Source organism: Glandiceps talaboti, chromosome 1, assembly GCF_964340395.1.
Source record: "Glandiceps talaboti chromosome 1, keGlaTala1.1, whole genome shotgun sequence".
NCBI classification, from domain to species: domain Eukaryota; kingdom Metazoa; phylum Hemichordata; class Enteropneusta; family Spengelidae; genus Glandiceps; species Glandiceps talaboti.
Genome location: NC_135549.1, coordinates 30,578,127 through 30,590,744, shown reverse-complemented (window position 1 = coordinate 30,590,744; position 12,618 = coordinate 30,578,127). Strand labels below are relative to the sequence as shown.

The following is a 12,618-nucleotide window of genomic DNA, read 5'->3' as shown; positions in this document are numbered from 1 at the left end:
TCCCCTTTATATCTTACACAATCCAAATGTAAATGTAGATACATGTTTAGGAATTTCCATATGACATTACTTGCTTATAGGTGAACGACACTCCAGCAGACAGAAGTGTTTTTTAAAAAAAATAAGTTTTAGCTTCTGGAGATAGATATCATGATTTCACATCACATGAATTTCATGCGATTACAAGAAATAGCAATTTAATTGTAAATTTGTTTCACCTCTATTGTCTAGAAGTGGTACGCTGTTGCCAAGGGTCTTAGCAGGCATGAATATGAATTCTATGAACCATGCATATATTAACTGCAGATAATACGCACTTAGGAGAATGAATACTCAGTGTTCGCATATAATACAGATTCATGTCTAATAAGGCCCATGAGATAACAGTGTTTTACTATCAATTTAGAAACGATAGCCTCCCAGTAAACAAAACTGGGTAATAATGTTGTCTGTCTATTTTCTATCAACTCAGGTAATTCGTCTACACAACCTTCGAAAGATTCTGTTCTAGCCGACGGAAATACATGCATGGACATCGACAGACACGGATCTAATGGTAAAAACTGAGTATTGTATTTTAAATGCATCACTATTAATAGTTGGCAAGTTATTAACAAATACAGACAATGTTTTTTACTATTTGTAAAGATAGATATAGTAGATATAGTAGTGATTTTTACAAATGGGTTACCTATGTCTTAAATTTATCAATATTTCTTTTCAGCAAACAAAGATGACATTTCACCTGATGACAATATTTCACTTCACGAAAATGTAAACAAGCCAGCATATAAAGGTAAAAATCGGATAATGGTGTAAGTTTCTGTCTTACATCAATGTCATGTCCTATCAAATGACAGCGAACGAGCCCAGGCTCAATGGAATACATATAACATACTTTCGCACTTCATTGTACGGAATCACTGCGGCTTTATTAAACATCAGATAATAACACCAAGTAGTCTTAGCTTGTACTACAGCTAATCAATCAAAAAATATGCGTCGAGCGACTGATATAATATCGATTTTTCCATCTTTTATGAGAACTACAAGCATTCGCCAAGTAAGTCAATAACTACTAAATCTGAAAAAAATAAAGATGGTGTTTTGTTGATTTCGTAGAACGTATTTTATAAATCCTTTTACAAGCAGGGATAACAAAAATTTACTGAATACAGGAACTGAAGACGTTAGGTTCAGAATTGACTAACTATAACTTTGCCATAACTGTGAACCGATGTTCAGTTACTGCTTTCGGCATCAGAGAGTATGTGACCTGGATATGAACAACTTTAAGTCTAAACGTGCTCGCTCGCTCGCGCGCGCACGTGTGTGTGTGTGTGTGTGTGTGTGTGTGTGTGTGTGTGTCTGTGTGTGTCTGTGTGTGTGTCTGTGTGTGTGTGTGTGTGTGTGTGTGTGTGTGAGATTGATCATTTTCTCAAAAACGGATGGCTCAATTCATACGAAATTTGAGCTTATGGTAATGGGTAGAACTGGTTAGGTTTTGGTAAACAATTCATGAATATTAATGAGCAATTTATGGTTTTCGGTAATTATGCTACATCTTAAGAATGCACACTTCAAATTCAATATAATTTGGTACATACATTGATGTTAACAAAGTGCATGTATCATATGAAGTTTGATAATATAGCTTGTAGTTTTAATGGGTCATTTGTATAATTAATCATTTTGAGTTATTAAGCTATAACTGAAAAATCATGGTACACACTTCAAATTTTAAATCATTTGGTACATACTTCAAACATAAGACAGGGCACATGTCCTGCAAAGCCTGTTGATATAGCTTTTAGTTTTAATGAGTCATTTGCATAATTAATGATTTTCAGTAATTAGGCTATATCTTAAAGCACCATTCAAATGTAAAATTATTTGGTGCATACATTGATGGTATCGGTAGCAAAGTTCCTGTACCATATACAGTTTGATAATGTAGCTTTTAGTTTTAATGACTCATTTGCATTATTAATGATTTTCAGTAATTAGACTAAATTAATTTAAGAATGCACTTTCAAATTCGATATAATTTGCTACATACATCAACCATACCAAGTGTTTACACTTCGCGGTGAGTGAACTTGCGCGATCACAGAAGTAAGTTTAATTTTACCCCTTTCATATATAGTTGGCTAAACATGTCTACATTATCGATATTATCGACATTTTATTGTATTCTGATAGACATATCTCGGGGAAACAAGTGCCTGTGGTCTAATACACTGACGTTGTTCTACCATTAGATTTAGAGTTAGTGGGTGTCAGGCACACATAGTGTGCAACATATTTATCAGTGTGGTAGATCAAACTGATTTGCACAGGTTTTAATAACACACAAGCATTTCAAAGTTTTGGGGGGTTTTTAGCGTTGCGCCCTCGATCTCTCTTGGTCGACGATCCTTATCAGAGAATGTGAACCTGTTGGCATCTACGTACACAGTTCAGGTAGTCAAGTGTATTGTTAACGGTATGCTTAAAGTAATGTTGATGAATCAGAATTTCCGTACAACTAAATCAGTATAAATGACGAAACCGATATATGGCAGGAAATTACATAAAAGCTAATTGAGTTGAGTGCAGTTTAATGTCCGTGCCGAAACACGGACGGAAAACATTGAAGGTTTTATTGCTGTCATTACAATGGTGCATATGCTGACAATGTCAGTCATAATGATCAGAAAAAATATACAAAATAAAGATGAAATTAGGCAAAAACCTTTTAAAAAATAGAATAAGAACCGTAATAAATACAAATGACAATTCAGGAAAATATTTCTGTTTTACTTTCACTGCATCAAATATCACGGAATAGATTTGTATAAATCCCTTCTTTCAGATAAGACCACGTGACCCCCTCCTCAAAATTGAAATGTAAAAGAAATCAACCAACATGCAAAATTAAAAATGACACATTCTGTCAAGAAATGATACGCTCTCTTAAGCACCAATAATGAAACATTATTCCAAACAAAATAAAAAGTGTATAATTGATATCTCTCCCCCTCCCCCTTTACGTAGACGATATGAAGGGTGTTTACGTACAACCATTGGGAGACTAGTGCAAAACGTCTATCCACACAGTTAGGACACTGTTCTTATAAAAGTGTACTATATATGTAGGCACGCATGCCATTTCTCTACTGAGATAATATTCAGACAGCTGCAGTTATGAAATCACCAGACGTAACAAATCTCAACGTTACGCTTGAGAACATCGTCAATGTAAATGTACATAATGTCAATAAATGTAACACGGCTATGTTTTCTGATCGCGATCGGTTTTACTATCCATCGCCAAGACCCTCAAGTCATCTAGACACGCATTTGCGATGTCTCTCTGTCCAATTTGCACCAAGGCCTCGATAACTTTATCAAGCATCGCCCCAGCCGCGCCTTGCTTTCGTTGCCATGCCAACAGTATCTGCATCACTTGTTCCTTGTCGTTGTTAAGGTGGCTCTCTCTCAGCGTCGCTATGTCAGTGATTGTCAGGCCGATCGCTAACCCGAATACCATGATGACTTCGGAACAGATATGGTCTTTGATCACTTGCATCGTTTCTTGTGTTAATGTCGGCGATAAACCTGACAGATACAAATAACATTGTAAATAGAACCGATTGTTGTGACTAATCATAGACTCTACATGAAAGGGTCTATGGACTAATGTAAGCGCCAGAGGCTATGAATATGTGGTCGACATTTTTGCATAGGCTACTGATACACCCACGTTCTTTAAGTCGTATAGAAATCTCTTGTCAAATTGGGCGTTAATATGTTGAAAATCGTTGAGACGTTTCCGATATACATGATGTAGTTTATTTAGGCATCAGACGAATTGTATAAGTTTTACGCCAAGGAAATGAAGGAGATAGCAAAGACCTTACGACTATCATATTTAAAGACTCAAATTATAACGTGTATACTACTGCTATAATTACATGTTTAAGCCAAGCATGGTCTTTATCATTCCATCGAAAATCATTTACTGTGCAAATAGCACGGAACCCACATGAACATTGCGACGAACGGTTACATTAATTAATAACCACAAAATCTAAAGGTAAAAAAGTTGGGATTTGGATACTAGTTGTTGTCTGCAATAATAGTATACTGATGTTGTACAGTTATGTACTACGTTGTTGTCTGCAATGATAGTAAACTGATGTTGCAGTGATATACTACGTTGTTACACAAACTGTTCATAAATTACCTTCTTGTATCGACACATAACAGTTCAATGAAATAAGTTGCCATTGAACTAACCTTGTGAAAGTAAAATATGAAGTTTTTGTCTAATCTTCATATCAGCACTACTCTCTTCTAAGCTTCGGACTCTCCTCTGTAAATCTAAAGGTTAAGGAATAATACCGTTGATTGGTCAGTTATCAAACACACCTACAAGTATTATTGTTAGTTTAGAATATTTGCATACATTCGGATGTACTAACATTATTATGTGTATATGTTTCAGCATAACTATTTTACATGACACGTATACATATGTATTGATATACACGACTGTCTGTCTGCCTGCCTGTCTATGTATGTATGTATGTATGTATGTATGTATGTATGTATGTATGTATGTATGTATGTATACGGTATGTATGTATACGGTATGTATGTATGTATGTATGTATGTATGTATGTATGTGTGTCTATCTGCCTGTGTCTGTCTGTACATATGTATGTATGTATGTATGTATGTATGTATGTATGTATGACTCAAGTTTGTACAGAATCATTGAATCTTTCTCAGCATCCAAAACATACATTTAATTAATTCTTTAAATCAAATGGATCGTTTAGTCATCGTAAAGGGGGAACATTGTCAATAATCAAATGAGAAAGCAGTATTTTTTTCTCTCCCTCTATTTTCATATATGTGCATTATGCGTAGTGTCTGGGTTATTATAGAAATAATTTCTCTTTCGTACAATAATTACACCGTCTACACATATAACATAAACTATCATAACCCAATTTTATTTTAAAAGTAAACGGTGCGTATAAATTACATTTTTTTCCGGTCCTGCGCCTGTATTTTTGTCCTTGTTATTTTCAACGGACATATTGTAGTGTGCTGGACATTGGATGGAGATGTTGAAAGTTTCTTGAGTGACTGCATGACGTAGGTGTACATGTTGTATTTGTCTTATTTAATTCAGTTGACAGTGATTACTTGATAATTGTAAACAACGTCATTACTTTTACAATAATACTGGAAAAGAATGGTTTGGGTGAATTCATTGCCAAGATCTCAGCAATATAAAAAAAATGTTATTTTAGATCTGTGAAATAACAAAGGATCTGATTTAGAGTATGGTAATAAAGATTGCAATCCATTTCATTATTGCAATAGATAACGAGAAAACTTCAATGGCTCATCACTGCAATTTGATAGCCGAAAGTTCAGGTGGATCGATATAGCCAAAGCTTTGGCGATATACCATGCAGCAAAATAAACAAAAGTTAAATACAAATACTGTAAGTTTGTAGAAAATAATTTTTAACGAATACCTTCTATGACACTGGCCTGTATTGAGCTAGTGTCTGCCGATCGAAGACTCCTCATGTCGACACTGTCGGCTAACTCAGACCACTCTTCGCTCTTATCGTCCAGAGTGTTGCGTTGATGGGCATCTTTATCTGTATTGTTCGGCTGACGACTGTTTTGATCTTGAGTCGAGTTACCGAGAACTCCGTGTTCATGAATAGGTGGTAAGGTTACCTCGAGGGGTTTTGGAGCCGTTTTAGCACTATTTGGATGGCCTTTCCTCATCGTAGCAGCCATTTTTCTAGCTCTTATTTCGACGTTTTTAAGTTGTGGATCGTTGGAGTCGTTAACCGTGTTACCAGGACGACCTACGTTGTTGTCAACTTCCTTTGAGCGTAACGCAGAACTCTTTTTCCGTCTCGATATACTTTTCGAGCCGTCTATGGATCTGGGTGTGATATCAGAATTGGTGTAATACTGGCTTGCCTGATCGTAACTGTCTGCCTTAGCAACGGGAATGGTAGCGGAGTGTACTATCGGTGGCAAGGATGCGGTCTTTCTTGACGTCGAATGTTTAGCTTGGCTCATATTCAGAAATTCAAATTCATCTCGATATGGCTTATTGTTAGGGTGATTCACGTAATACGAAATTAGTTTCAATATTCCGCGGACAACGTCATGTATGGTGGGAACCAGACTTACAACGCCGCCAAATTCAAGCATGTCCCCGATGGCGAGTTTAAAGCCTTCCTTGTCAAGTCCAGTGAAGTCATTTTCATCTTTCAATAATAACTCAAGTCGTTTAAACTCGACGTTCAGAGCGTGCGCCACGGACACTTTCCCTTGATCGATGTTGCGAGTCTGGTCCTCGCCAAGTTGACGTAATACTTCTCTGATAGCCTCGTTCAACCTGTCTCGTAACTCCCTCAGTTGATCGATAATGACCAGGAATTTTGCGAGAATCTCAGCTTTAGGGGCAGTTAAAGGGTTCTTAATGTAATCGATGTACAGGCTCTTGACTTCCGAGATATTTTTGACTCCGTAGTGACGGCTAAGATTGAGCCTTTTAAGTAAGAGAGAATCAGCTGTCGATGCATTGATGTAAGTGTCCTTAGTCAATTTCACAGGTCGCTTCAACACACTTATAAAGAAATGCTGCTGTTGACAAAACCTTTCCCATTGAGTCACGTGAATGTTCAGGTCTTTTTGCAGAGTGACGTATCGCCTGTTGATTTCTGTCTTGTCGATTTCTTTGTCTTTGGTTGTCATGGTTCATATCTTGCATGTTTTAGAAACATAGCAGGTATCATGTTCCTTGCATCGCCGGTGAGATGATCTTGAAACCTACCAAAATATAGTGCAAGCGTTGTCAAACAGTGCAATTGTGTTGTTTAGTTTTGTAAAAAAGGAAAGTATTAAAGAAAAGAGGATAATCTACATATACGTGACCTTGTTTCTGATCGTATGAACGCCTCTCTGCACTGTAATTTATGTCATACACATGCAATCGTTCATATGTGAGTATCCGGTATACTTGCAGGCAGGGGGAAATTAGGTCTATATTGCCCACGGGCAATCCAGCCGTTGTCATGACGATATTACGTATGCAAATCTGTGTACCAAATCATAGACAGGTTTGTGACCAAATGCCACTATACGTACCCGTATACATGTACGCGGCTACTTTCCACTACAAACGCACACACACACATTTATACATATGTGATGAGCATAATGCACCAAAAACTCAGAAAGGTTACATGTCTCGACTTAAATTTTATTAAACTTAAATAAGTCATGTCCGTTTCACTAATTCGGAATTGATCTCATAAGGCGTTTTATTTCAATATTGTTCATCTTGAAAAGAATAGAACCATGAAAGAAAGATTGTGAACACTTTTCCTGAGGCGAAAAAAAGAAGTAATGTGGTGTTTCCCATAACATGGCCTCAGAAAAAAAAGGTAGGAAGGCCGGGATTTTATTATATTTTTATTTTGTTTTATTTTAACTTCTTTAATTCTTTGATCCCAAAACAAACAAAATAGCCCTTCTGTGATACTTTGACGAAATATGCACAGGTACGGTGCACTGGGAAAGAAAACAGACGTGCATGATATGACGCTCAAGAAGACAGATAATTGGTCATCATTTTGTTTTAAATGCTTCACAAATTTTCAGGGTCAGTATTCTAAACTGAGGTCGGTTGAGTTATCAGAAACACACATTTTATTTTTATTTTGCCTTAGCAATCATCTACGGGGATCATCTACGTGGTCTGGTAGATGATCCCCGTGTCTTTGCACACGTGTTCACGGAGAAGAAATTCGATAAAAGTTAAAATATGTATTATTTAACTCGCTCTTGTCTATGACGATGCATTGTAGTTATATATGTACATATGTCCATCTCCTATTTGTGTATTCATATCTCGTACTACAGAAACTATTAACTTGAAACAGAGCGTTTTCTGGATCGACCAAGAATCTTATAGTAAATATTGCCACATTTCATTTTAAATAGGGACAGTACTGTTTCTATAAGGCGAAATAACATAATTCTGTCTTTCCGATAAAATGGACTCGGAGAATTGGTTAGATAGGTCGGGATTTTATGTTATTTATCTTTTTAATTATTATTTTTTGAAAAATATTACTTCGACTCATTCTGTGATAGTTTGATGAAACATGTTTAGGTATCACTGGGAAAAGAAAACAGACAAGTGAGAAGGTCAAGAATACAACTGATTTTTCTTATTTTTGTTTTAAATGTTTGAAACAATGTTTAGGGTCGGCGTCTTAAACTAGAGTTGGTCGGGTAATCGGAAACATACAATTAGTTTTATTTGGCCAAAATATCGGTATACCCATTAAAGAATTACTGTGTCATCTTGTAATTAATTTGATGACGTACTAATACCTCATTTATTTTAGGAAAATATGTATAGCCGTGTTGATAAGATTCTTGTCGCGATAGACGATGAAATGTAGCGAATGTAGTAACTAAAAGATTTTTTGTCGAGACAGAAGAATGTTCCGTTTCGGATGAAATCGTTTCATTTGTATTTAGGATAACTTCTGATCAACGATTTTCGCAGTATTTCAATCAAAAAAATTGTTCAGCGTTTGCGTGTACATACTTCATCAAATTGAAGAGATACATTTTTTTTCAACTAGATCAAAGTTATATATCTGTATACTAAAGCTTCACGTGTTCAGAGTATGGCTTCATCATTGCTGGGCTATCTATATTATATAGATATTATTTATCAGAATAAGAGATCGATCATCTCTACATGATATGTCGGCATAACGCAAACGATGACTTATACTGTAATACAAACGTATGCGATGTTAAAGTTCATTTCTCAAATCATTCTAGAAACATAAGGTAACCAACGTCGAATTACTAGCTGAATGTGATATTAACAGCTTAACCTATTTCAGATTTGGTGATAATGTGTTTGTGTGTTTGGCATTTATTTTGATTAACTTTGGCCATATGTTCACCCTGTAGGTCACTGGCCCATCTCGCTTTGAAGAAGAGAAAACCACATATCATGTTGTTTAACCCTCACTAACTTATCTAGTCAACCCGATGTTATAACAATTTTGTTATGTATTTTTACCTTTGCTACAATTATTTGTATACACTGTTTGGCAATGACCCTCTGTCTTTCTTCTAGAAAAAAAAACTAAGTTCGGCATAGATCACACTGTGATAGTATTTCCACAGTGCCCCCCCCCCAGCCCCTGCCTAACTCATCACATCTGCTTATTACACTCACAGTTAACTCAATGTTATAACAATTTTGTCTTTTAGTATTTTTCCTTTGTTACATGTGTGTACGTGTATACTGTATAGGCCTACAGTCTTTCTTCTAAGTTGAAAAAAAGAACCCTCGAGTTCCAGACTAACCCAGCTACTTACTCTGAGCAGCCGACCAGGTCATAACAATCTCTTTACATTTTACCTTTGTCATGTTTGTTGTTTTTCTATGTGTTGTTTGGGCCCAGTGGTCTTTATTGACTATGTTTAGAGATCACACACTATTTCATAATTCCTCTCACAGACACTTATTGAATACCTCTCACAATCAATCATAGTAAAAAGTTCAACATAGATCCACAAATAACAGTATACCACAAGTGAAATGCACATAGAACCTCAGACCACTAAGAACTTTATGCTGAATGTCATCAAAATGTAAACAATAAAATCACTCGACTAGCTAGAAACAAATAAAAGTCGTAAAGGTTACGGGCATTTCAATGTGTAGGGTAAGGGGGAACGTAATGAAAAACGAAAACAAAAAGTGTTTCAACATTATTGGAGTAGTTAGTTATTACCGTGACTATGTGTTCAATCCGATTTAGTGACGGTACTGACTCAGAATACATCATGGTGATTACAAAACGATAATTCTTCAGTAAAATCGTTTTCTATCGCTAAGTGCAGAAGTCTTAGGATTGAAAATCCGATTATATGAACCGACTGGTTCTCAAAAAGGGACTCTATTGAAAAAGAAGGTCTATTGCCTTTCAGCGTTCCTACTAATCCACAGCAGTGCTGTAACACCGTAACGTAACGTAACATAACATAACATGTTAATACTTTGTTTACACCGTAGTGTCTCACTCACAGTGACCACACCACCAGTGTAGACTGACTTGGTGTGTACGTCAAGTCAACACACACAACACTATATATGTCCACTCAGCTCACTATTCAGGTATGTAACAATCAACCATGCATATATACACTGGATGTTCGTTCATCCACTGCTAAGTAGTTCTATGTCGTGGGGGAAATGTGTCAAAATTACGTATAATGTCGCTGCAACTTACCGTGGTTGAATGAAGTTTTTTTTACTTGATACAGCCTTCACATTAAGTGCCTCTCTATCTTAACAAATAGTCCTACAACTTACGGGAATAAAAGTTCTTTAAATGATACTATTTTAGTTCAGAACACACAACTTTTCACCTGCTCCAAATCACGCCGCAAGACCTATTGTCTCGTGTTGTCGTCATAGTAACGTTGCTGTACACCTGTTTGGACTGTTTCATTTCAACATCAGTCTGTTTAACTTTTTTCTCCCCTTCACTGAGTTTCTGACGTTTCGTGGGTGTGTGCTTTCTTCAACTGGTGCATTTTATGAACACGTGAACCATAATGCTTTCACCTGGATTAAAGCAAAGTCCATAAGTTTGCTTTCTCTGTCGTGATCGATAATATACTGTGAACGATTACGATTATTAAACTTGACCCCCAGAACAATCGCAGATACACTAGTGTCGTGAGTTTGGCTTAATGTGGAATCGAAGTTTTGGACTGATTGTATTGTTATACTGTCATGTAGACGTTGACAGTTAAAATAACCGATGATCAAATAACCATGTTAATAATTGAAATGACGAAGCTCATAAGGGAAATATGTTAAATTTAATTATGAATGTTTTGACGGATAATGTGACAAGAAATAATTATCATGTAAACATTAATGACCTTCGAGCAGTCACGATACTAGGGTATGTCGTCGTCATTGACAACGGTGTGACGCTGTTTTGTATGGAGCAGTACATGTCTTTCCTGTGTGGACAATAATCCGTTTACGCTTCAACGATCACGAGTCAAACCCCTGAATTGGTGAGGGGAAACAAAACTACACTTTACACCACAATATGTACGTGGTAGTCGTCAAGGGTATGTTGTCTTCTTGAAAAACGCGACGATTAGACAGTTGTCTGCTACTATTGTTGTCTTTTTAAATACCTCACCAATGCAATGAATAGGATAGAGAACCACGACTCGTAACGACCGTGAAATTTACCGGTAAGTGAGAGGATATTTTGCCCAAGTTTTCATCCTCTTCTGATGGAGTGAAACGAACATACTTTGTAGGGGTAAACACGTATTTCGTGGTAATGTTCGTGTGTAGCTGGGTGAAAATAGCGGGAAAGTTCTGTGCCTAACGACCGAAATACGATAGATTAAATCAGAGCTCTAATTGTAGACAATTTGTATTTGCAGGTTTGGCGACCGACCGGACTGACAGTGGTGAAGACGGCGTGGAACCAAGGTCTAAAACAAGTCAACTGGACAATTTATGTTGCAGACTGTTGAAAGATACGTTCAAATTACACTGTTATATCACCAATACTTGTTTAACCCGCCATATCGTGCTAGTCAGAGGTGGATGTGGTGACAACTAGAGCTGATAGGTATACATAATCAATAACCAGATTGAACCTATTGTACAGTTGTAGGCAAATCAAAGACATGTCTATTTATTTATAAATTAGGCGGTGTAATCAGCTGTACAACGTCCATCAGTTGTGTTGTAAGAGATTGAACCTGAGGTGATGGTGTGTTCGCTTGACCAAATTCCGTTTTCCGGTCTGGTGCCCGTGTGTCATTGCTTCACCCATAAAAGCTACCTAGCGTGAAGGGATTCTCCGGAGTGTTCATATTGACCGTAAAATTGTCCCAGAAACGTTACGCAAACCTATCAAACTCTGTCAATGGGACGATGTATGGATCTTACCTGATTTCATTTGACAAACAGCGTTAATGTGTACTTGTCCGGGACTCATAAGCTGGTTGCCTCGGAGCTATTTGTTCAGTCAATAGTTATTCCAAATCGGTACAGTACCGGACACTACCACCACCATCATCATCACCACTACTACAGCGTACATTATTAGTGGTTTTACTGTCAGTTCAGTTACGCAATTATGTACCCAATGTCTCTTTAGTGCTGCAACAACAATACCGTGAACGTAAAGTTTATCGTTAGCGTCTACAAAGGCCAACACGACAATATAACAGGTGGTCGATCTTTAAAGTCGTTACACCGTGGAGTCTTTATTACGATCGATGACATAAAGCGACATGGAGTTGGATATAAATGATATCAAAACGTTACAAGATGAAACATGTCGGTTTTACACAAGAATTGTCAATCTAACGAATGAGTATGAACGTTTTTCGCAACGGAGACGTTCTCTTATCAAGGCCCTCCGTACAGCCGAAGCGCTACACCGATTATCCCTGCTACCGGATTATTTGGGAACGCTACTTGTTGATAGCTGTGATGAAGGGGA

General features: G+C 36.9%; 1 protein-coding gene across 1 annotated transcript; it reads right to left on the bottom strand.

Moving 5' to 3' along the window:
- Positions 1-2,817: 2,817 nt before the first annotated feature.
- LOC144435720 (uncharacterized) lies at positions 2,818-6,784 on the bottom strand. Its single transcript, XM_078124331.1, has 3 exons — positions 5,539-6,784; positions 4,282-4,365; positions 2,818-3,600 (listed from the first exon to the last, which is right to left on the bottom strand). Exons 1-3 carry the CDS (start codon positions 6,782-6,784, stop codon positions 3,275-3,277), a joined length of 1,656 nt encoding a protein of 551 aa, XP_077980457.1. The 3' UTR covers positions 2,818-3,274.
- Between the last annotated feature and the right edge of the window lie 5,834 nt (positions 6,785-12,618).

Coding starts and splice junctions, on each gene's coding strand:
- LOC144435720 (XM_078124331.1), bottom strand. CDS start 6,784: ATGACAACCAAAGACAAAGAAATCGACAAGACAGAAATCAACAGGCGA. Junction 4,366..5,538: donor ACAGGCCAGTGTCATAGAAG/GTATTCGTTAAA, acceptor CTTAACCTTTAG/ATTTACAGAGGAGAGTCCGA. Junction 3,601..4,281: donor TCATATTTTACTTTCACAAG/GTTAGTTCAATG, acceptor TGTATCTGTCAG/GTTTATCGCCGACATTAACA.